The 26,328-nt window shown below is 35.7% G+C and overlaps 1 protein-coding gene across 2 annotated transcripts in view; it reads right to left on the reverse strand.

Moving 5' to 3' along the window:
* The window catches only part of Zfpm2 (zinc finger protein, FOG family member 2), a 447,501-nt gene extending 421,179 nt beyond the window's left edge, over window positions 1–26,322 (reverse strand). The window contains exon 1 of one of the 2 annotated variants that reach the window (XM_013012481.1): window positions 26,225–26,322. In XM_013012481.1, the coding sequence (XP_012867935.1) occupies window positions 26,225–26,264 (40 nt within the window). In that variant the 5' untranslated portion in view covers window positions 26,265–26,322. Of the gene's footprint in view, window positions 1–15,905; window positions 16,553–26,224 lie in introns of those variants that run through there. The other variant, XM_013012482.1, reaches the window with a different exon arrangement.
* Window positions 26,323–26,328: the final 6 nt, after the last annotated feature.

A 26,328-nucleotide genomic window follows, 5' to 3' on the forward strand; every position in this document is an offset into this window, starting at 1 on the left:
TGATTACATGAAAGAAAACAATATATGAATATGCACAGCATAGAATATGCAGCATAGAGAATTCATCATTATATAAATAGGACTACAGTTTTTTTTCTGCATCCTTGGTCCTTATTATATGATTCTTTTATCTGTCTATGAAAACTTCAAGTCTTAGGAATCTAACAAAAAGTACAAGAAAGAACTGATAGAGATTGGTTCTGTTTACTAATGTTTCAATATTTTCAATATTACGTACACACACCCACACTCACCCACCCACCCACCCACCCACACACACACACACACACACACACAACTTCTCAATGTCCTCAAAATTGGATATATGTTTTAGTCAGAGTTGTTCAGCATAGTTAACATTAAAACACCACATTGATGTTGCTGATAGCTTAAACATAGCCTTTAGAATATTATACCTTTGATTGCTTGTGTTGGTTATTTTAATGAAGTAAATATGTCCAATGTCTGCACTAAGTTTCCCAAATCCTGAAACACTGTATTGAAGAGAGGAAGCACATGAATATTCTATAGAAGAGATTAAACTGAAGCTGTAAGAAAAATAATTGAATTGAAATTGCTCAAACTCATTGTGCAAGAGGGCACAGCACTCTTAACCTGTCCGTGTGCCCAAACGAGGCAGAGCTGTGTCAGAAGGCACCTCTGGGCTTGTGCATGTCACTATGGGTTAGTATAATAATTGTGCTCTCCTGTACCTGCCACATACTACTAAATGTGACAACCTTTAGTCACCATTTTTGACATAAAGTATCTTGGTGACAAGAGAAAATGTACATTCTGAAACAAGGCCCTTACTAAGTTTACACACAATTCTTATTGAGTATGCACTTATTTTTACAACACAGTTTGTGGTCAGATGTACGTGCCTCTTTATTAACACTAAGTGAAATTTCATAAGCTATGAAAAATAGATTTTGCTGACATAAGTGACTGGAAATTTTATGTTCCACAGAAATTTTGATATTCCCAATCAATAAACTGGATTCTTAATGTTAAAAGAATAAGCAAAGTATTCAAAGATTGAATTCTTTCTATAAAGTATATATGAATTGTTGTCAGTAGGTTCTTCTACCTGATACCTAAGGGATTTTCACCGGGGTTAATATTACCTAAGAATATCTAAACTATCCAATAACATATTTTCTCAAATAGGTGAACAAAAGTACTCACTTAATCTCGGTGGTTCTTTATTTGAAGCTGTATGACAACCCTCTGCTGACATTGCATTCTGTATTATATCAGCAGTTGCATCTAATGTCCCTAGACTAAGCCATGTATGGATGGCAACAATACGTCAGATCTACCTAGCTGGGACAGAAGAAGTAAGTGCCAGACACACTACTAAGCATTCTACCTGGATAGTCTCATCTTATTCACTTTCAATCCTTTCATGTTACAACAGAAGCCCTTCTGCAGAAAAAAAAAAAAACCAGGGTCACAAAAGAAGCCTCCAAAACCTGGTGCAAATATTGTCTCTGTCAACTGCAGGGTGAATCAAAACAATGTCCTTCAATGGGTTTAATTCTACCTGTTGTACATAAAAATGGGATTATACAGACACACAGTGTAAGCAAAGGAAAGTAAATGCACATGAAAGGCTAAGAGCCCATTGCCCCAGAAAGGCTCATATTTTTTTTCTATTTTTCAGATGTAAAACACACATTCATATATTTATCATAACTGGGTAACTCAGATACTATGGATATACTGAATGAGAAGAATAAATATTTCCTGTTTTCTCACCCTATTACATTTAATTCCACATGTAATACTTAAAGCAAGAACTGTATTAAGAACTAAATCTTTGCATTCATCTACTAGAATATCTATTATCTGTTCCAGAAAAATCATCTAAGTCCTTGTCGTTTTCATATACATTGTACTAGCAAAGCAAATATTTGTTGAAATCATTGCATATTAAAATCATAAGAAAAGGATATTTAGAAACATTTTAATAATAATATGTATGCATAATTATGGACATAATAATAAGCTATTTTAATTACATGCAAAAAGAGCATTTTAATCTTTTATTATCTTTATTACCTTTGTAGAGGCTACATTCTATAACATAACAAAATCACTAAATATGATTCAGAGTTAGAACTTCATCCTTAAAGTCACAATCCTTCCCATGATTATATCAATTTTATTACAGGATATTTGTTCTCCACTGCAACAATCTCAACTAAAAAAACATAAAAAACAAAGAACTATAGTTTGTCTGCTGTTTTCCATAGCAGTTGTGTTTGGACAAGCTATAAAACCACTTTTTACCCTTAAGCCACTCTGCTTGGTGGAGAGATGAGTTACTAGCAAGGCAGGCACCTGTAGCATGCACACCCTTCCTTTCAGGAAACATGAACTCCTCAGATAGGAGAAAACGAACTACTGCACAGGCAACTCTCTTGACTTATTTGAGAAATTATAGAACATTCTGAAAAGAACAATTCCAATTAATTAGAGATGTTCCAAATGATTGCCTTCCAAAAGATAAAGATAAATACAATCATGATATATATACATCTATATACAAAACTCAGAGTTGTAATCACTATATATATATGCATATATATATATATATATCTTTTAGGACTAGATTAGATTCCATCCACATATAAGAAAAAAGTGTGCAGCCTTTGGATGTTAGAGCCCTTCTGAACCTTGTTCACTTGACTTAGAATGATGACCTCTAGTTCCTGCAAATAACATAATTCCATCCATCTTTATGATGGAAGAGTACTATATTATTTATATGTACCACATTTTTGTTACCTATTTATCAGTTGTAGGGCATCCATTAGCTATAGCTACTTCCATAGCTGGGATACTGTGAATAGTACTATAATAAAGTGTGTTCAGGTATTTCTATTGTATCCTGATTTATTCGCACACACACACACACACACATGCACATATATATATATATACACATACATATATATATATATACATATATATATATATATATATCCAAGCACTATCACTGAATCACCTTGTAGTTCTCACCTTGTAGTTCTATTCCAGTTTGAGAAGAATATAAACACAAACCCATGCAAACACCCCCCCACACACACACACATACCACAATTAAAATTATGGGAAAATTGGGGAGGGGCCATTGGAGAAGAACGAGTAAGAAAGTTATGGAAAAGCCGGGCACCGATGGTTTATGTATGTAATCCTAGCTGCTTAGGTAGAAAGGTCTGTGAGACTCTTATCTCCAATAAAAACGACTAGAAAACCAGAAGTGGCGCTGTGGCCCAAGCGGCAGAACACTTGCCTTGAGCTGAAGAGCTGAGGGACAGTGCCCAAGCCCAGAATTCAAGCCCCATGACTGACCAAAAAACAAAACTAAAAAAAGAAAGTTATGGAAGATGAATCATATGGAAATATATTGTATCCATATGTAATAAAACCATAAGGAAATCAGTGAAAACTGTTGAATAATAGGGAAGTAAAAATGACAGCATGAAAGATAAATAAACAACTGTAATATCTGCATCTTTGAGATATAATAGTAAGAACACTTCATACAATTAATATGAATTAAATAAAATGAAAACTAGGGATGTATAACAGACTTTTGGGGGTCAGTTAGGTGTCAGTTGGAGGGAGAATGGAAACTAGAGAGGGTGAAGGAGAGTGAATATGGTCAAGGAACTCTATATGCATGTAGGAAAATAGAATAATATAACTTGTTGGAATTATTTAAAGATGGTAGAGGAGGTGAGAGACAGTGGGGAGTAAATCAATCAGGTGACACTTTATATAAATATCACTATTATTAATTGTGCAACCAATATATGAAGTAAATATTTTTCATCAAGATGTGGCGGATCAAGATGTTTGTAAAAGCTCTAGATTGTATGAAACAACAATGCTTAAGAAATAATTATCATAAAGAGATCATCCATTGGATGGATTAACTAGATTTAATATCAAAGTCAGCACTATTTGTGATGTCAGAGTGGCTTTGTTATAGTGATTTTATGATATGTGTATACTAGTTCCTAGTCAACACAAACAAACACACACCAAATTGCAACCTTTACACATACTACACAGCAGAGGTAGGTAGGTAGGTAGATAGATAGATAGATAGATAGATAGATAGATAGATAGATAGATAGATAGATAGATAGATAGATAGATAGACAGACAGATAGATAGATGAGATAGTACAGGGCTATAGTATGGCTCAAGTGGTAAGGTTTCTGCCTAGAAAGCATGTGGGTCTGAGTTAACATTAGAACTTCATGAAACTCTATTGTAGCTGCATGGAAATTCAATCTTCCCTATCCTGACTTCAGTTGATTTTCCAAGGTCCACCAGGAAATGAATACTTAAAAAGGAGGGGTGGTGCCAGGGAAGAAGGTTAGGATGAATGAAGGGGTTACAGGAGGGTGATTGCAATCAAGAATTCAGTGTATATATCACAAAATTTTATGCCAAGTGCTGACATAAAGAAAGTAGCACAATAAATCCCTGTTTCTTTTAATCCTATATTTATATTTGCTGTTTTTTAAAAGGGTTATATATATTGAGAAGAAGAAAAAATGCCCCAAAATTTTCCAGCAGGTTTTAAATTAGCCTTATGATTCTTTAAGATTGCCTTTGTAACATCTTTTCTTATATCATTTAAAGTTTCATTGAGAAAAGCAAGAAGTTTCACATGACAATCATTTCTTGAAAGCTCTAAGGAAGTTTTTGCACTGAAAAAGATCTTTATTTTAAGAAGCAAAGGAAAAGAGAGGGGTGGGGGGAATTTGAATGAGAGAGGTGTCAACCCAAAGCAATTCTGTAGTTCTATAAGCTCTAAATTTTGTTTTAGTCCACACTGTAGAGTTCAACTCTGACAGAACTACTAGCATGGTTTTTGGGTGTCTGTTGGCAGATGGAGTAGAATTATCAATCCGAACAGACACACAATCCGGGTCCAATGTCACTTCTCCTCATTATGTTAATAGTTAATACATGCAAATGAAAACACTCTAGCAATTTGATTTCTTTGAAGATAGTTTGCATATTGTCTTAGCCATAATGACTGTACACTTCCCTCAGCCTCCATTTATGCCAGGGTAGTGTAGTTCATTTTTATCAGCTCAAGTTCATTTTGGCTGCTACTGGAATGTATGTATGTGCATGTGTCTTTTTCTACCTTTAGCCTAATTGCCATTCAGGTACCATAAGCAGATTTTTCATGCTATTGGTGTTTTTCTTAATTAAGAAACAAATGAATTCTCCCTAGCAAAAACGATGGAACAACAGAATAAGATGCCAGGGGCTGATGTTCTGTTTCTTAATTGAAGCAAGTTCTATTGTTCCATGGTAGTAGTGAAGGGGCAGAAATGTCATAAGCATAGAATGTTAATAGTATAAAAATAACATAACACTACTTTTAAAAAGAAAGAAAGGATACAAAAAAACATGCTGTAAGAGCTTGGGAAGCATAGATTTTTATCCACATATTAATCCTGACGGTAACAAAGTAGCTTCATTTACAAATCTCTCACACGTAGAAAGCCTGAGGTTCTAACCTCAGTACTGAGCGATACAACTGCCCCTCAACGGCTAGTTAACTGGATCCTACTTATTTGCTTTCCATCAATTAAGGAGGCACCCAGGGGACATTTTTTCTCATTTGTGAATAAACCAATTCTTTTTTCATTTGCATTTTTTTTGTCCTACCTGCAGTAAAATCTCAATATCCTACCCATATATTCAATGTACATTACTATAACCTTAGAATCAGAAGCAAGTAAATACAGAGCCAGCTCTTGCATTTCTCTTCAAGTGAGAAAACTTCATAGTCAAGAGAAAGTTGAGTTTTCTACTAGCTTCTGATGCTGACAATGATGGCATGTGTGGACTACTGAATGGCAAGAGAAGGTGGCATATTTTTCTTTTTAATAAATGCTATGATCACCCATTCTTTTATTCATTGTTTTATTGCTAAGAGTACTGAAGTCCAAACTTACTATTTAACTTAGATTTTCAAAATGAAAATCTATTAGTGTATTTCAAATAAGCCAGTTAATATAAACAAGGTATCCAATTGTGTTTTTATGACACAGAAAGAATATTATATGATATGGTCTCAAGGTATATACTTCTGAATTATTAAGTTTCAAGTAATATGGACAAACTCCTACTTGCTGCATTTCAGATCTCTGAGTTACATTCAAGTTGTAATAATCAAGTCGAGAACATGGATTTTACTATGCATAATTATTATAAATGTGAATAAATAGATCTTTGTGTAGTTTTTCCCTGTATTTGTTTTTCCTGTGTGAAAAACATACTATTCCTATATCCAGAAATGAAGAGAGGTAACCTTTATCCTTTATTTTTCATGTTGCCTTTTTTTTTTTTGGCCAGTCCTGGGGCTTGACCTCAGGACCTAGGCATTGTCCTTGAGCTTCTTTTGCTCAAGGTTAGCACATTTGAGAGTCACAGTGCCACTTCCAGCTTTTTCTGTTTATGTAGTACTGAAGAATCGAACCCAGGGCTTCACGTGTGCTAGACCAGCAGTCTATCACTAAGCCACATTTCCAGCCCATCAAATTTCACTTTTTATAATAATATAAGAAGATCACAAAAAATCTTTTTTGGGTCAGGCGTGGGGTTTGAACTCTGGGCCTGGGCACTGTCCCCGAGCTCTTCAGCTCAAGGTGAGCACTCTATCACTTGACAGTGATCCTCAGATCTCAGCTTCCTGAGTAGCTAGGATTACAGGCATGAGCCACCGGCACCTTGCTCATGAAAATCTTTAGGTGGTTCTAAAAGCATAGTTCCTGGTATTTGAAATTAATATGTGCTCAATGATTTTACTGAGATAATTTTCTGACAAACAATATTCAGAATCTATCTTATGATTTATTATACTGACTGCCAATTTAAAGAGACTTCTTTGTAGAAGAGAAGATTCAAGATAAATAAATTTGTAGCAAACATGATTATATACACAATGAAAGATAATTAACAACTAGACTTTTTGTTCTTTTTTTGGTGGTGGGGGGGTCTGGTCATGGGGCCTGAACTCTGGGCCTGGGCACTGTCCCTCAGCTCTTCAGCTCAAGGCTAGCGCTCTACCACTTGAGCCACGGCGCCACTTACGGCTTTTTTCTTTTTGCTTATGTGGTGCTGAGGAATCGAACCCAGGGCCTCAAGCATGCAAGGCAAGCGCTCTACCACTGAGCCACCTTCCCAGCCCTTTGTTCTTTTTTTAAAATTGAGATTAAGTGATTGCATAAATTTCACACATTTCACAGTATTGTGGAATAGTGATAGCAAACACATTTTAACCTTCACAAGGCAAACTGTCATTATCATGGTCTATAAAGGTTGTGAATTCTATGAGCTTTGACAATGCAGTTATTTCTTCCACAACTAGACTTTTGAGAATCTGTATTGTTTTTGTGTGAACTCATAATTTTCAAAATCCTCTAACACTCAAAAGAATTTTTAATCAGATTGCTTATTTCACTTTTTCTTTTCTTTTTTCTTTCATTTCTGTGTGTGTGTGTGTGTGTGTGTTTAGCGGGGAGCGAGTAAAGAAGGGATGCTGAATTCAGGGCCTGAGTGCTGTCCCTGAGCTCTTTTGCTCATCTAGTGCTGTACCACTTAAGCCACATCTCCACTTTCAGCTTTTTGGTGGTTAGTTGGAGATAAGGATCTCACAAACTTTCCTGACTGCCTTTGGACCATGAACCTCAGAACTCAGCCTCCTGAGTAGCTAAGATTACAGGCATGAGCCACCAGTAGCTGGCAACACCCATCCTTTTCTTTTTAAAATGTGAATAGTTAACAGAAAAAAAAATCATGTTAGTTTTCAATATGTTCTTATATTAACTGTTACAGACGTAACGTTTTACATATTAAGTTGCTTTTCTCCATGTAAAGTATAAATTATAACCAAGGGACAATACTTTGCCTTTTGGTCACTTTTTTGATTTTAAGAATCTTGAGAAAAGTAGAAAGATTAGAAAAGGGAACAAAGTAGAAAAGGGAAGAAAAGAGAAGGATCTGGGGATTTTGAGATTTACAAAATTAAGTTCTCTATCTGTTTAAAAAAAAGTGTACTGGAATTAATGGAATTGTTCTTAAGAATATTTCTACAATTTCTACAAAGAAATTTTATTTCATTTCTTAGGAAAAATGTCCATTGTCCATCGTAAGCCAGTAGCAAAATGCTGAGAAACATGTTTTCCTCACTCCAATGCAGTGTGAAGCTGTTTCTGTCTCCCCACCCCCAGACTCTGACTTGCTAACATGGTGTCCCTGCCAAATTCTTAGCACTGGAAGTGAGGGGAAGAGGCCATACCATAACGTGTTGATAATGAGGAGATAGAAATAGCAAACCAGCTGGATTGTCCTAATAAAGTATGTCTGGGATTTAGAGACACAACAAGTATGTGTTCAGGTCATCCAAATGCATTTCAACCAACTGGTTTCTTTGATGACCTTTTCCGATATCACTCAGGATCTTTCTCAGTAAATTTTGCATGTTAATTCCACAACTGTCTGGGAAAGCAAAACCAAAGAAAATTCAAAGGAAAGAATCTTACTACTTGCTATTGCTGGTAATGATAATTATATTCAAAGCACCTCTGTATTACCGATGGAACCAAAATTTTTAATATAAAAATTTAATATAATATTAATATTAAAAATGAATATAATATAAAAAATTAAAGGGATCTGTAACAAATTTCATCCTTTTTTTTTTTACAAATTCTGATTTATAGCTCCATATACCTATTGTAAGTATAGTTTACGTTCTATACAATCTACTATCAATCTGGTTTTTTTTAGAAAGCATTTCCTAGTGAAGCTCAAAATAATGTTCTGCTTTGGCAGTATTATATCTATTAGAAAAAGTGAATTTAAGTAGCTGGGAAAAATTGTTCACAGGTTCACATGGTAAAATCTTTTTAATAAAATACTGCAAATATAAATTTACAAAATAAATACTTCATTCAAGTATTTGACAACTAAAATATACAAACCCCCAAACATATTTTAGATACCTGAGGATATTTACTACTACAATGGGATACTCTCCTTTTATGGATTTGACCTCAAAAGTGTCAGTAATATAGAAAAGTCATGTTAGTTCATTCCTGTTTAAACTCCTTGCATGTATCAGTTCATGTAATAATCTCTGTTTGGCAATCTGAGAAAACTAAGTCACAGATTAACTCACCCATTCAACAGTACACAAAGAAGAAGCTATCATCTGAACTAAAGAAGACTTTCTACTTCAGAAACATAACATAGCTCCTCTTGTGATGCACAATGTACATACAAGCCAATTCTTAATAAAATGTTAAATACCCAACTTTATTCAGCACATCAATTCAAGTACCATCCTTTAGGCAGCCATGGTACTTTGGGTCTTAAAGAAAATATGTAACTTGATCTGCCCTCTCATTTTTTCAATAGATATCTTGCAAAAGTATTTCTTTGGATATTCTGATTTCTGAGCTAACAAGTTTCCCCAACATATCCAAGAGGGGCAGCAGGCAATCTGATCATTAAACACGGCATGTATGTCCACCCAATTCTGAACATAGTTTCAACTAACATCAAGAATTTAGAGGACTCATCACCATAAAAATGTTTGTATAGTCTTCACAGCTCTGTAGTTCTAAGCCAATCATCTTCAGTCATCTATTCTAGTAGGCCTTTCAGTGAGTCTATTTCAGTACCAACCACTAACTTTATCATCAAGAAAACCACTTGTAGCTTTTCAACAGCTGATGGCTAGCACATCAGCAGAACATATGGTAGCTCAAATTCTTGATGCCATGACATACACTGAGAGACAACTCAACTTTTTTTTTTTGTCAATTAGTTCCCTATTTGCATAAAGTCATCACAAAATACCACTGACTGGAATGCAGTATGGTAGCCTCTACAAATGTCAACTACAAAATTACAATAAAATCTTCAACAGTAGCTGGGATGTGTTTAGAATCCATAGGAATGAATTGAATAAAACTGACTGTTTAGATCTATGTACAACAAAAGCAAACAAAAACAGAGAGTCAGGGGGAGGCTCACACTTGTAAAACCCAGCTGAGGCTGAAATTTAAGATCATGTTTAAGATCAGTCTGGGCAGTAAAATCTATCTCTAATTAACCAGCAAATGAGAAGTTAAGTATTCCATTTGTTTTCAGATTGTACTTTCCTTCTTCTCCATATATAATTTCTAGCCTAACGTATGTCTACTTCTTTAATGCTTTCTGGACAAGGAGTCCACATATTTTATTTTCTTTGACCTCAGTGACAATTATCAGAAGATGTTTGGAGCGCCATTTATGAATCCCAACCTTCCTGTTTCCAGCCGGGGTATTCTTCTGACATCTCAATGACACTTCCAACTTCACCTACACTATGCACTGCTTCACTTCCTGCATCTGCTGCTCTGACTTTCCACAAGAACTCGAAGATATCTTGGAAACTTTTCAAGGATACAAACTATAATAAAGTGCAAAAAAATAAAAAATAAAAGGAGCAACATATTTGGCCCGAAATCAAATTTAAAATATGTCTGCATATAATCACATAGATAAAAATGGAAGACATCTTAATATCTCTTGGCAAAATAAAACCTTTGATATGGGTGAAAGACAAAGGGTTTGGGGCAGAACAGAACAGAATTTCTGAACTCATGACAGCAACGTCACAGGGACAAACTTCTTTTCCTATAACAGGAACTCGAATTGTATATTGGATTGAACAGATCTTTTATCTAAAACCAAACGATCATACGCTATTAATCTGAGGTTAATAACATCACCATGACCTATGCTGAGAATAGAAAAATGCTATACTTTAAAAGGCAATGTATTTAAAATCTTTCCCTGTGCTATTTCCTTTTCTAAAGTAAAACAGAGTTTAATCTCCACTGGAGAGCTCACTGTTAGTATATACCATAAATGTAATAACTGTTACGGAAAAATTTATCATTATAAAATATCCTCTCCTATGTTACTGAATGAGTTAGACAAATATTGAAATCTTTTATCAACTACTTTGCATTCCTTCCCCTAGAAGCAATTCTACCCTCTCAACTATACAACCAAGGGGAAAATCAGTAAATTAAAATTTAGTTATACCAGCAATATACACTCCGTTATTTTCTGCCCCTGCACCCTTGATTCTGCGAAAGAACTGTTAGTGGTACAAAAACATCGCATGCACTTTCCAGTGGGTGCCCTTTAATTCTCTTTTTATTATTCCTGTTAGTATTAATCTCTAACTGTTTAAAAGTATAATTAGTTTAAAAGTAAAATACAGGCAGACTATAAAAAAGGGAGGCTTATGTGTCACTTCAAACTCCCAGGCCTAAATTGCTAGAGAAAAACAGGAATAATTTCTTGTCATTTTTGCCGACTTTTTTTTTTACAAAGAATAAACAGGTATCTACCTATATATTTGTTCCTTTTTAAATAAAATACAAGTTGGGACTTATACTGACTAAAAAAAGTTGTGTGTCTGAGAAGCTTCTGTATCAACATGAACATATTTCTCTGATCTTTTCTAACACAGGAATTTCATTATAATTTTATTTCACCTATGCCCTCTTTCTAAATACAACTATATTTAATACTATATAATATTCACAACAACTATTTTTTGGGCAATACTAAGGTTTGAACTAAAGACCTTGCATTTCCTAAGCAGGAACTCTACCACTTGACCCACAATCTTAGCCTTATAGCAATTTTTTTCCTTTTTAAAAAATGATCTCTTAATGGACATTTAGATTATTTCTCTCATTTTTGTTGTTGTTGTTTATAGAGGCCATGTTGCAATAAGCACACATAGACTGGCTTCTATGGGGCATGTGAAATTATTTGGTCAAAGAATAGATGGGCAATTTTAATTGTTAGAAACTACCCAAGTATCTTTCACAGGAGGGAGGTTGAGACATTTGGCAAGTGGAATAACAATGGCTCTGCCTACTTGGAAAGGAGCATTTATTCTTCTCCATAGTTGATTATAAAACCAGGTTAATGCATATGAATCAGAGGCCTCTACCAAAGACAATCTCATGAGTTACGTAAAAACAGATTCAATTAGAAAGATACTGCTCTGTTCATTTATTTTTGCATGTGCTGTCTAGCCCCAATAAAATATTCATAGTAAACTAGTGAAAGCACTGAGTGATTAGTATTTTAGGAATCAGCTATAACACTATTATTAAATCTATATGTACAAGTTCTGTAGTGACACAGAAGGGCTAAGGTTGAATTCAAGATAACAATAATTGTTAGATTTAATACAAAGTTAACCCAAGCCTGTTTGTTGTCTGTGCACAGGTCTCTTGTCCTCTGAAATTTCCAATGTGTAATTTGGTGGGGTCATGTAACTGCCAAACAAATTTTAGACAAGCAAATTTAGCTTTAGTTTCCAACTTGGCTTGCAAAGTCCGACCACCTTACCTGAACAATGACTCCAGGTTTTCAATATGGCACATAAATCCCATTAATCTTCCCCAAGACTGTTCTCAAGGTACATTCTTTAATATCTGGCTAGAAGTACTCTGTGGATCTTCAAAATACTTCTTAATGCCTTTCTGCTCTTGGCCAAACTAATGATTCTTATAGGATATGATGCCCTGTAGCAATGATTAGACCTCTTACTCCTCCTTCAAAACCTAACCAAATTACAACCCCATACTAGACGTTTATCCTGATTCATCTGGGTATTTCAGTTCCCAAATTATCTAGTACATCCATTTACCACAAATACATCATAACACACCTATGTCAATTTCCTCCACCACCTCATTGTGCTACTTGAGAGAAAAAACTAACATTGACTCGTAGTTTTTTTGTATGCTCCCCTTCTCCTGGCTTCACATGGTCCACAACCTTCCATACCATTGTTGAAAGTGTTTAACTTAAGGTAGATTTACAGCATGATCTTCCTTGGGGGAAGAGTAATAACTTAAGAAATGATGGGAGAGTTAAAGCTATTGTTGTTTCATTTGGCTAGCACTAGGCATCTGCTGCTGTATATGATGCACCCTTCTGAGTCATCAGAGAGTCAGAAGAGAATGAGAATAGGTTCACTGTCAACTCAATTAACACTCTAGTGGAAATTCATCTAATTAATAGGTTAATAAGCCAGGCACAGGTGGCTCAAGACTGTAGTCCTAGCTACTCAGAAGGCTGATCTCTGAGGCTCACAGTTCAAAGCCAACCTTGGACAGGAAAGTCTGTGAGATTCTTATCTCTAATTAGCCAGCAAAAAACTGGAAGTGGAGTTGTGGTCCAGGTGGGAGAGGGCCAGCCTTAAGTAAATAACCTAAGGGATAGGCCGAGGCATGGAGTTAAGCTATTTTACCAGCACATACACACACACACACACACACACACACACACACAATAGGTAAACTAACCAACAAATACATATAAATGAGATGATTACAAGTAAAAATCAGTGTAATAAAAATTTTAAAAAGTATAATGATAGGCAAGAGAGTAAATTAAGGTGTGTGGAGGGAGAGAAAACTAAACTTGGCTAGGGCAAAGGAAATCCACTCTGAAGAGAAAGTGGATGGCGGGAGAAGCATGTGGTAAGAAGAAGCTACACACATGACAATTTAAGAAAGGAACATTCCAGGAAGGATAGTTTGATAGCTTTATGGAACAGAAAGAAGACTCATAAGGATAAAATGCAGTAATGCAAGTGAGTTTACAAAGATCAGAATATAGAATTGGAAGCAAAATTGTATATTTTAGTCTCGTTGGTCAAGGACCCACAGCTACTTTCTATATAAGGATGGCTGATAGCAACTAGTTATTTTTTCTTTTTCTTTTTTGTCAGTCATGGGGTTTGAACTCTGGGCCTAGGCACTGTCCCTGAGCTCTTCAGCTCAAGGCAAGCACTCTACCACTTGAGCCACAGTACCACTTCCAGTTTTCTGGTGGTTAATTGGTGATAACAGACTCACAGCTGGCTTTGAACCATGATCCACAGATCTCAGTGAATAGCTGGGATTACAGACATGGGCCACCTGCACCCGGTAGCAACTATTTTTATGATATAACATTTTTTCCCATTTGCCAACTTAAATTTTTCTCAACATGTAATTTTTTTTTCAAAATACAACTTACCTCTGAATCTATCTACTTATCTCTATAAAGTATATGGTTACAAACAAGATGGAATAATTAAGAATAGTAACTAGAGAAAGTGTGAGATAATCTATGCTATGAAATGAATGTGCATACACAGAAAAGCAAGTCAACAATTTCATGGATTCAATCAGATACTCAATAATAAAATAATAAAATTACATACTTTCAGACTACATAGTACTTCACAATGACAACACTACCTTAAAATGAAACATCCTTTTAACTGAGTAACTGAAAAGTGTGGCACAAACTGCATACTAAGAAAATCCCCTCCTATTCCCCTTTCCCTTCTGCAGTAAAGGCATTACCTAATTTCAGCTACCACCAGAAACTAGTAGTAATTGCAGTAATCGATGGTCAGTGGGGTGACCATCACAAGATCACTACAGGTGAGCTTCTTTTGCCTAAATCATCTCTCCTGAAAAATTTACCATATCCATTAATGGTTCTTTCCTCTTCCTAAATATTTACACTTACATGATATGGATGTGTTCTCTATGTGTGAGATGTGTTTAGATACATACATACATACATACATACATACGACAAGATAAGATACGATAAATAGGTACATGAATGTATTATTTTATTGTATTTAAATGCATCCAGAAGAAACCAGTCATTTTCTTAGAGCACTTTTCTCAGAAGTATTACTAAGTATCTTAAATGAATAATGTGAATATTCCTTCAGGTTGGTGACAAAAACTTTCATACACTATTCCACTTATCCTATCAACAATATACACCTTATAAAGCTCATCTTGCTACGATTACGCATACTGTCCTTGAGAACATAGCCCTTAACACTCAAAGAAAAGTAACACATATACTGGAGAGAATTTCTAGAAATCATCAAATTAGACTAAATCTAAATTCAAGACTAAACTGTCCAAATTTCAGTTCGGAAATACTAATATTATAATATCATAATAATATTCATGGCTAACACTGGAAAATATTATACTTTAAAACTAGCTACTATGGTTTATGCTTCTCTTCCTTTCTGCCTCGCTTCTTCCCTATTAACTATGTTCACAGCTCAAAACTTTTTGCATAATCCTATTCTGCAATAACATACAATCTGGTTCAGTCATATATCTTCAAGGTGATTTTACTGTTTCTAGTCCTGAGCATTTCTATTACTGAAATACAAGTTAACCTTCTAATAATCTCATTATCAGCCACAAGGTTAAAGTTCAGAAAATGACAGCACAATCATTCATTAACCAGGATCTTGTATATAAAATTGTTCCATTGTATCAATGAAGATTTCTTCAAACTTTGACACTTCTGTATTGTGTATCAACATATTTTAACCTAAGCTACTCAGATTCTATATTACTCAAACACTTAGATAGAGCTGCTAACCTAAATTAATTTATACAGTAATTTTTCCTCTCTGGTAACCAAGACATATCCAAAAAGTATTTTTAATATTAAACTGGGAATTTTAAGTGCTATAGCATTTAACTCATAGGATTATAATAAAATTATATATACATATATATATATACAAAGCCAATCTATATTATAAAGTACCATATAAAAGGCGCCTTAATTATCAAGTAAATGTATACCCTCTCCCTTTATGACATGAGCAATGTAAAAGATCATAAATCAAATAGAAGAGAGAAAGGGCCCTACAATTCTGTGTGTAAACTGAATATCAAATGTTAAGGCCTGAACCTGAAAAAAAAACAAAGAATTAAATAATAATAATGTCCCACCTTGTGGGAGCTCAACATTACTTGACACTACACAGAAACCGACCTTTTTGTCCTTCAGGCTTGCCTACCAGGCCCCATCTTCTATCGCAAAAGCCAAATCATCTGATCCCAAACTAACTGTCAACTGCCTGTGATGGTGGGGAAGCCAGACATCAATCAATCAGGTTTTATCAGACGCTCTCTTCGTTTCTCTGTTGTGCTCATCTTATCATCTGACCCAGTTGTAGCCCTGACTTCAGAAGCTTAAGCAACTTGATGGCAAATATGCGCCTGTTTGTCCAAGATGCACATTGTTCAGAAGTGGGTGATATTTTTAGCAGCTGCCTAATATATTTGCAAATGAACTCTTGAAAATTTCGGAGTTAGAGAAGTCCTACATTGCTCAGTCTCCCCTGTACACTGAGTGTCTACCCACTGATGGGAGACCCAGTATTTCCAAAATATACAAGAGTAATTACATACAAGGAATATATTATAGGAAAATGCCCTTATTTTTACATCAACTTGGCAAAGAGGCTATCAAAATGAGAACTGGCGAATGTCATTCCAAGAAGAGAAAGACAACCTGACTGAGCAAAGTGTACAGTACAGACTAAGAATCTATTGTCCCAAATAAATAAAAATACCTCAGAAGAATAAAAGCCTTTTTATCTATTTGCACTGTCTTGGAGGGGAAAAAAGGTTTACAGATTCAATGCTGTTGTCAAATCAGTTCCATAATAAGTTCCTGTATAGCAAGGAGACAACTGGGGAGATTATGTAATGTCTCATTTAATCAGTATACATTTCCAAAATTGCTACATAAAAGTGAGAAGGGTAAAATAGAAACCTATTTTGTGGAGGTAAGTTCTGTGTATTAACATATGTCTTCTGTGCCTAAACTTGTCTTCATTTCTCTTCAAAGGGAAATTACCCAAACTTTCAGATCTTCTTTAAGACCAAAACAATCTTCCCTATAAATATAAGATTTCCATTTCTTATATATTCACTTATGTATTCAATCACATAGTCACTGAACTATAACATACTTTGAGAAGATTTTTAAAGTGGCATAAAATTTATCCAAAAAAATCTCATCACAAAATGCATACTTTCATCATAAGTATAGGTTATATGAGACCACACAGGAATAGAGTGAGATTTCAATGGCTGAAAATGCAGACTATGAAAATAATTGGGATGCAGTAAGAAAATTATTATTCCAAAAGCTTCTCACTGAATTCAGGTTTTTGTAACTTAAATTACAAAGCTTTATTTTAAAAAAATCTTTGAACTCAGTGACACACTCATACTGAAAAAGAAAGCTTACTGCTATATAGAATTTTATGTTGTAGAGACACTATACTGGAAACTATACAAGTTTTCATTAGTAAGATGAAAAAAATTCCTTTTGCACAACTGTAAGAAATGAAAAAAAAGATGTATTTAAATACTTTCTTGCTTGATAGGAAATGTACTCATTACCCTACTCATGTAACCCTGATGTACAGTATCTTTACAATAAAATTATTAATAAAAAATACTTTCTTGGGGACCACATGACCTAAAATTAATCTAGGATGTGAGGCCCAGAGTTCACTCCATTACAGAAAAAAAAGAAAAAACATCAATCTATGACACAAACTTCATCAGCTAATTTTAAACAATCATATATTTTCATTATATAGTATGGAAAGATTTAAAGCTACACTTTCAAATTTGGGAATCCTGTATTGAGCAAGAAAGACATGAAAAATATGTACTGTAGTATTTAATTGTTATGTAAATGCATTATTTAGTTGATGGTTTAAGTAGCTTTAAAGCGTAAGTTTCTTAGCTGTTTTCTGCATAACTGTATGGGATTTCGGCCTTCAAACATAAAAACTTGTAAATTACCTATTTTCAATATTCTAAACCCAGCTCATGACAGGTTTCTATAATTTCAGAGTATACCATACTGAAAAAACACATCTTTATTAAAGAGTATACCATTATTCAGCATTCCAAAAGGAAATATGGTTAAAATTAAAAGTTAACATTTACAGACTAATAAGATACGACAAAAATAGTTGCTTCTAATTCTAAATGTTATAATTAGCTCTTTGTTCAAGTTTTCAGATTTTTGTAAATTTTTAAACAAGAACTTTAAAGCTGCTCAACAGTGGCTCTTGCCTTTAATCCTAGCTACTTTGGAGGCTGCATTCTGAGGATTGAGGTTGGAAGTCAGTCCAGGCAGGATCATCTGGGGGATTCTTATTTCCAATTAACCACCAAAAAGCCAGAAGTAGAGTTGTGGCACAAACAGTAAGAGTGCTACTCTTGAGCAAAAGAGCTCTGGGACAGTACTCAGGCCCTAAATTCAAGCCCTCTTTGGCTCAACACCAAAAAAAGAAAAGATTATGATTGGAAAAATGTCCATCAATTTGACAGTATATAGTTGTCAATTATAGTTGATAACCTGTCTTATTCCCTTTTGTAGAGGGTACTAAAATTATAAAGTTTTGTGATAGCCTAGGAATAAGTTATGATGTTACAAATATTTGTAAGTTGCTCATGATAAAGATGACATTACCAAAAGCAAAATCATGTACATAAACAAACAAGACTAATAACCATTCATTCAACATGTTCCAAAAATTCAAGGGGGACACTTTCAAAATAAATAAAACCAAATAGTTATTGGCAAAACCCCAGATGAAATGAGAACCTACTTTATGTTAAACATTTAACTGATACCTCTCTGAAGCATATTCCATCATATATATATACATATATGTGTATATATGCATATATACATAGAATATTAATTGAATATTAAATAAAATAGCATCACATATAGGCTATAAGAAGAGTTGACCTTAAGCTTTGAACAGTGCTTGGAATGAGTAATTATGTGTTATTATGTATAGACATTGAGCACTAAACATTCATTTTTAAAGTCTCCATAATTATGGCATGTATATAATTTCTCCAAGCACAAACAATTTACCATTGTTTGGTGCCAGCAATCTTGAGGGTAGAGTTATCTCAGGTGGCATTTTCTTTATATAGTGTTTACAGTGGCAAAACTTTTTTAATGATAAATTCCAATGATCTGTCTTTATTTTAATGCTCCTTTTAAGTGATCAGTCTATTGTTAAGATTATTGACAAAATAGCATGTGTTTTATTTCCTGACTTACAGTCAGTCCTATATTATCATTGTAAACTGTTTTCAAAGACATTTATCCTTGAAGATTACTCTGTAGGATTTTTCTAAGATGAATATTTGTTCATATTAAAATATCCCCAGGTGAATTCCTTCCTCAGACTTGAAAATTCATGGCAAAACTCTTGCTTTAGACAAGGGACATATCATTAGGCAAAACTGGTTCTTCAAGGTACTTTTGTTATATGCCGAGTATTATTATAATAAGAGACCAGAGAAGACAAGATGAAAGAGAAAAGAAAGTCTTTTATTTTCAATTGTGAAATCTTATGCCACACTATAATACCTACTAATTACCATACATCCAGTTTTTTAGAAGTATTTGTCAAACGCACAAATTACTAATGCTTTAAAAAATCTTGACTCCTCTCTACCTTTTAGTCACCTCAAAAAGACTGCCTGACAGTCTTGGTATGACACTCTCTAGGCAAGCCTCTTGGCTTTAATATTTAAATCTTACCTATCCCTTGTGATTGGAATTCAGCCTCTATTCGCAAACAAAAACTAAATCAATGTTCTTAGAGTTCAAACTAGATCCCTAAACAGTTTGCCACTCTCCATGCACAGATAAGATAAACTTTCTTTGACCCAAGAGATGAAGTTGCCATGACGATCAGAGAGTCCACTTTCTATATTGATATTTTGCTGATGTAACAACAAATAGAACCAGATCCTAGTGCCGATAATGGTGATTAATTAATACTAATATTGATCCCTACAAGCAAGAGACAAGGCTATTAACTTGAAGCCTGAAAAGTCAATTGTTACCTGTGGCAGAGATACTAGGAACTGATTTGGAAGCATAATAAACAAATGTGCTATCTTTATGCTAATACCTTTAAAGAGATAGTTCTTTCAAGAATGCCAAATAATATCTGAGTTTATTAATTTAATTGCATTTCAGTTTTTATACATGTCACCTTATTGAGTGATATGTACTTACCCCTTTATCTATGTTGGAAACACATTCTCTGGCTACTGAAGTAACCGATTTCTGCTGCTATTCATTTGGAGAGAGAACGAGCTGATAATTTTACACAGTGGCAGGCGCTGAATTAGACCAAGTTTCAAAACCATCTGCAGTGTTCTGAAATGCCTTTGGAACTGGGACAGTCACAAACCATCCAAGGAATATTCCTTAGAGGCTAAGAATTCCAGTTCACAGAGCCTTTCACTCTGTTTAGTGAGCACAGAAAGCTTTTCTTGAAAAGTATTTACTTTCACACACACTTAGTTTTAGATTCCTCGCAGTTTATCCTATCATCCAAACATTTCCTCTAAATAATACCGTTTCATTTAAAACTTGGTATACATAGTTATTTTGAAGAAAAGTTCATTTGGGAAGGTGTTTCCTTGAAGTGTGAAATTAAATTGCAGAATGGAAAATGAATAAAGTTAGTTTATTCATTTGATACCTTTAGGATGGGATTGAAAGGTAAATGACAAGTTTGTTGCTGATTTGCCTTATTTGTGAAGAACAAAACCTTCCATTTCAGAAATCCACACATTTAGTCTTAAATATCTTACTTTAGTCAACATGTTAGTTCAGTCTCATTTTCTCTAAACTTTTACAGTGGGAACTGGCCAATTGACAGTTCCATTTCTTTTGTAAAAATTATTTAAAAGAATAAATAATTATAACTAATACAGGCTACACAGTTTATGTAATCAATGTATATCTTAATTTCTCCACCAAAAGCAAAGCAACACATAAATCTTTGTATTAACCCCTAAACATATAAGAAGCATTTAGCTAGCAGAATGGAAAAGCAAGACCAGATCATCACCTTCCTTTGTAACTTCACAGCATCAACTGATGTAGCCCATGACAAATCATATGCTTCCCGTGTCTATGTTTAAAACCTCTTGGAGTAAAATTAAATTTACAAAGGCTTATTGGTAGTGTCCAAAACGATCACCGAGCTCTTCAGAGAGACAGATTCTCCTCCAAACTTCAAAGAGATGCTTCCGTTTGTAATTGGTCCTATGTAATTCTATTACTCACAAGATCTCTACCCAAAATTTATAGAAAATTCAAATTTTGTACTATGTACTTTTGGCTCTCTAATTTTTGGAAAGTTAGAAGTGGAGAATGTAAGAGCTGTTCTATTAATTTAAAGTCACATTGCCAAGTTTAGGCCTTAAACTGCAAACACTGATAGAAATGCTGGTTCATTTGTATTTGCACTGTTAGTTTCTTTAAACTTTAAAATACCTGACTTCATGATTAATGGTCTTTTACAGGTAAACTTTTTCACATTCTCTTTAACTCGTAAACATCAGCTTGACTAAACCATCCAATTTAACATTTACACATTTTAATCTGCTAAATAATTATTTCTAGATTTTTTCTAAAAATATGTAGGCAATGATATCATTTTAAATTTGTAAATAAATTAATTTTAAGTCATCTTACAAGCAATGGGTCCCATTCTCTTTTATTAATTTTATAACCAATACATACAATACATATTTCTTTACTTTGTGGTCAGGGTAAAACTGATTTTCCAAAATATTTCTCAGCCAAAACTATAAAAAGTTAAATTCTCAATATAGACCATATTACAAAACAAAGAGAAAACATTTTAATAGTGTTTATAAATATCCCTAAAATTCATAAGAAATTAGTAATTTATTTCAAAGCAAAACCAGGTAAAAGCCAAGATATCCATCCTAACTATGTGTAAGAATGATCAGGATATTTCCAAATGTGCATAGCATTTTCAAACCCTCTTCTACATAATATTAACTATAGTAGAGTAGATAATTAACCCTCAAATTATGGAATGAACATTAATGGAAGAAACACATAAAAGCTCTACACTAAAAAAGTAATAAAAAATAGAACAATGAAAAACAGAACACATTTACTTCTTCACATAGCATCATATTGATTCTAGAAATGATACAAGCAGGGTCATTCTCATGAAAAATATTATATAATAAATTTAACGCTACTATTTTAATTTTAGAACAGTAATCCTTTTATAAGTAAAACAGCTCCTACCATCTACTCCTTAAAAACTAGCATAGACCATGAAATGCGTAAGTTAGGCGCTTGTACCGGCTGAAATGGGGAGATCACTTCAAATAACAAAAAGGTAATTTAGCCAATGCTAGCAGATTCCAACTTAGTCAAAAACCTCTGCACTGAACTGCTAACAAGATTACTCTTAACATGGAAGCTTTTGCTTTCAGCATTTCTATTAATTCTCAATCTCTGCTTCACTTTCCAAGAAAAAGAAACGTTCTGCCTTTTAATTCAGCTTCTTTCCTCCCTTTCCTACTTTAGTACAAATGACCAGGCGCCTGGTCTAGACTGACCATTTCATTCTTCAAGATTGAAAACACTGAGCTACCTAAAAGTTTTATTTAAAAAAAACCTATCATAGTAATAAAAAAAAGTATGTCTCATTCACTGTATATGAAAAAAAAATATTTGAGTGTCCTTCCTTCCTCTGCAACTCTGCCTTAGCTTCCAGAGAACACATACTGACACTGCTTTGCAGAAGACAACAGAAAAGAAAGAAAAAGAAAAAAAAATATTATGTCCACTTTTCCCTGAACCTCTAAGCAGATATATTTAGGTGTGACAGAAGTTGGGGGACAGCCAGGACAACGAACACATGATTAGAAACAACAGCTTGAAGAAGAAAATAACAATAAAACTGTACACTCACATTTCCTAATCATAAAGAGAAGCATTGGTAAAAGGGGGTGGGGGAGAGAGGGGAAATCATCTTTTCTGTCATAAATTTTGCAGTGCAGTCCCAGAATGGAGAACAATCTGGGCAATTTATTGGCATATTGGCAGGAGGTGATAAGGCTAAAACAACAACAGCAAGCAGCTGTGCAGGGGAGATGGGCTGATAGCATGATACAGCTCCACACCAAACACCTCCTGTCCTATCAGGGCTTTTTATCAAACCAGGATTACAATAATAGCTTATGAGAGAAAGCTTTTGAAGGGGAAGGCAGAAAATATAGTCTTGGAGTAGGAAGAAAAAAAATCTGAATTTTGGGACAAAACATGGGGGCAAAATACATAATTTATCACTGTATTATCAGGAAATCCAGGCAGTCTAATCAAGGAGCACTGAGTGACTATTTTTTGCCTTATCATCCAAAGTGGTGGAAACGGAGAAGGAATTATCAGGCTTCTGCAGATTGCTGGGCTGGAATTTTAATGGTAATAATCGGGTTTCTGATGGTATATCTTCTCTGCTTATCTTTCCTATTATCTCTTCTTATCTGGCCAGTCATCATAGCAAATTAATGGTGCTCTTTCAGCGTCGCCTTTTTATCGCTGCCCGGAGAGCACCCAAGGGGAAAGAATAAGCAAAATATTAAAATACTGCATAAATCACAATTTTAGATAGCAAGGAACTGTATGCAGTAAAAGAGAGAGAGAAAAAAACTGTGCCCAACAACCTTTTTGTCCTTTAAATTGACTGTCTTCAGAGTTTCTAGTATAAGCTGACTTTTTGCTTGTCATAGTTGCTCTAAATTGGGTATGTTTTATCAGCAGTGCCAAGGCTTTCTTTTCAAATCCTGGACATTTCCAAGTTTAAAATGTAGTTTTGAACTAGAACGTCAAAATGGTATTGCTTCACAGAGCCTCAGCTTTCTGATTATTTTCCAAAGCTGATATTTGATCTGGAATCACAAAAGTAACAGTTATTTGTACTAGAAAATAGTGTTCGTCTGAAATTAAAGGGGAACTATAATAGTAATGACTGAGTATCAAGACAAACTTCGCTCTTTGCAAACCTAAAGGGCACAAACATCAACAGTTTGTAACCAATCAAAATGGCTTTTGAGCTGCTGAAGCTACATTTAAATATCTCCTCCCCTAAAGCTGTGAGTTAACACTGCTAATCTTTAGCGTTGCACTTTCCCTAAGAGTGGAGAAGAAGAAAGGTGCCCATATTTGCATAGATTATCATTGTGTCCCCAAATTGAAGCTAATAAAAGCTTAAAATGCATGTACATAACAATGCACACATAAAAATATATGATCAGGCGATGACCACTGTGAACAACTATACTGATATAAGAAAACTTTTGGGAGTTTTTGATAGTTAATAAATCATAGCATTCAAATAAGCCAGTAAAATGTTTTATGACCTATAACACAAGAATATCATCAGTAATTAGTTCCAATGCTTTAATCTTCAATTATATGAGGTGGACATAGAAGGAAAGAAAAAAAATTAATGTAGCTAATTGAGAAGATAACAAAGTATTCCCAAGTAGAATCAGATGGTCTTTGTGCCATACAATCAATTAATATTAATTATTTATTAACAATCTAGACGGCAGCCGTGAGCTAAAAAGCATTTGCATTTAATAATGTTTATAATAATATCTTTCAGAAATCACGCTTTGTAGCATAAAATGTGGTATTAAAATAGACGGATCTGATCAATTTAGTGCTAAAAAGTAGAAGTCAATTGATTAAAACCATTACTAATCACTCAACAAAAAAAAAAAAACCTTCAAGAACAATATTGCTATTTGATTCAAAATGCTTTCGGCCCAAAGTGAAGTCCACTAAGGTTCCATAACAAATAAGTTGCCTAGGCTGGAAACTGAAGTTTAGGGGAAGAAATCCCCTAAAGAACAGCTAGAAAGTCTAGAAAGTCATGTCTGAGAGGCAGGGATTATTTATGTATACACACACACTCACACACACACACGAAGAAGTAACTGTAGTAAATTGTTCATAAGTTGGCCCTCATTTCAAGGACAAGTTGATTGATAAACTGCATTTTCAACTTATATCAAATTTAATTTTTTAACTTTTGGGTGTGTGTGGGGGGGTCGTGAGTGTGATTAAGAAATCAAGCGGGAGGAAATTATTACTAATGCCTTACTCCGAAATTGCATTATAATTAGTTTCACACTAGTTGCTAGACTGTATAAACTGTATGAGGAAACAGAAACATCACAAGGTTTCTGCGAGGGGGGGGCAGGGGGGAACCTAGGTGTTTTTTCTTTATCTTTTTCTTCTTCTTTTCGGCCAAAGCGTTGAAGATATGTCGCAGGCCTCTATGAAACAGGGTTGGGGGAATTTTTTCCCCCAGCCCAGAAGAGTTGACCTAGTTGGTGTCTGTGAGTGCGTCTTAGGCAGGTGTCTCTGGGCCGCGGGGTCCCAGTGGTTCCTCTGGGACCTCAGGGCGCTGGGTTTCTGCGCTCCGCTCTCCTGAGCTGCCTGGGACTCTGGGCCCCTCCCTGCGCCGACTTCTGAGGGTGGGGCGGCGGGGTGGGGGCGGGGGTCAGACCCAAACGGGATCCCGCAGCGCCCAGGGTCGCGGGGAGGGCGAGCGCCGCCTCCCCAACCCACCCCGGAGACCCGGCGGCTGGAAGCCGCCTCGCCCAGCCCTGCGTCTGCGGGGCAGAGGCGCACGGCCGCCGCGGGTGGCAGGGCGCGAAACTTTTTACACCTACTTTTTGTTTCACTTCGGGTTTGGCGTGGCCCTGGCACCGCCCAGGACACTAATTCGGCCCCGCCTGGGGAAAGGGATCCGCCGGCTTTTCGGGGAACTTCGGTGGTTTGGTACGGTGGCGAGGGGCTTCCCAGGAGTGCCGGCCCGTCACGCGCGACCATGACAAGAAGAAGAAGACGACCCTGCAGGAGTGGCACTGTCTACTCGGACCCGCCAGCCGACCGCGGGGACGCGCGGCGTGCAGGGGGGGGGGGACTGAGGTCCGAATCAAAATACAAATAAAGATGTATTTCTTTTTAAAGAAATGGGAAATATTGGGAGTGGAGAGCCTACACGGATCCAGAAATGGGTTTGCATCCTAGCTTCGCTCTGGCTTGGGCTCTTGGGAGCCGATCCATCTGTCTGTCTGTCTGTCCGTCAGTCCGTCCGTCCGTCTCCTCCGGGCGTTGGAGCTTCTCCCTTGGTACACACGGGCATCCGTCCATCAGTGTGTCCGTCGGTCTGTCTTAGTTGTCCCTGGGATTCGATTGCTCAGGCAAAGTTTGGACAAATCCAGAGGACGAAGAGCGGGTTTCCTCCCCCCTCTCACGAGCCACCCCCCCTCCCTTCCCTTCCCTTCCCGCGGCGTGCGCCCCTCGCCTCAGAAATAATCCCACCAACTCCGGGCCCCGCGCGCAAACTTACGTTTGATCTGCCGGGGTTTGCTCTGCTTTCGCCTGGACATCTCGGCGGCGGCCGCCGGCGCTGGGGCTCCCGCGGTGCCCGCGGTCCCGGCTCTGGCTCCCGGG

This window comes from Dipodomys ordii, unplaced genomic scaffold (genome assembly GCF_000151885.1).
Source record: "Dipodomys ordii isolate 6190 unplaced genomic scaffold, Dord_2.0 Scaffold17, whole genome shotgun sequence".
NCBI classification, from domain to species: Eukaryota; Metazoa; Chordata; class Mammalia; order Rodentia; family Heteromyidae; genus Dipodomys; species Dipodomys ordii.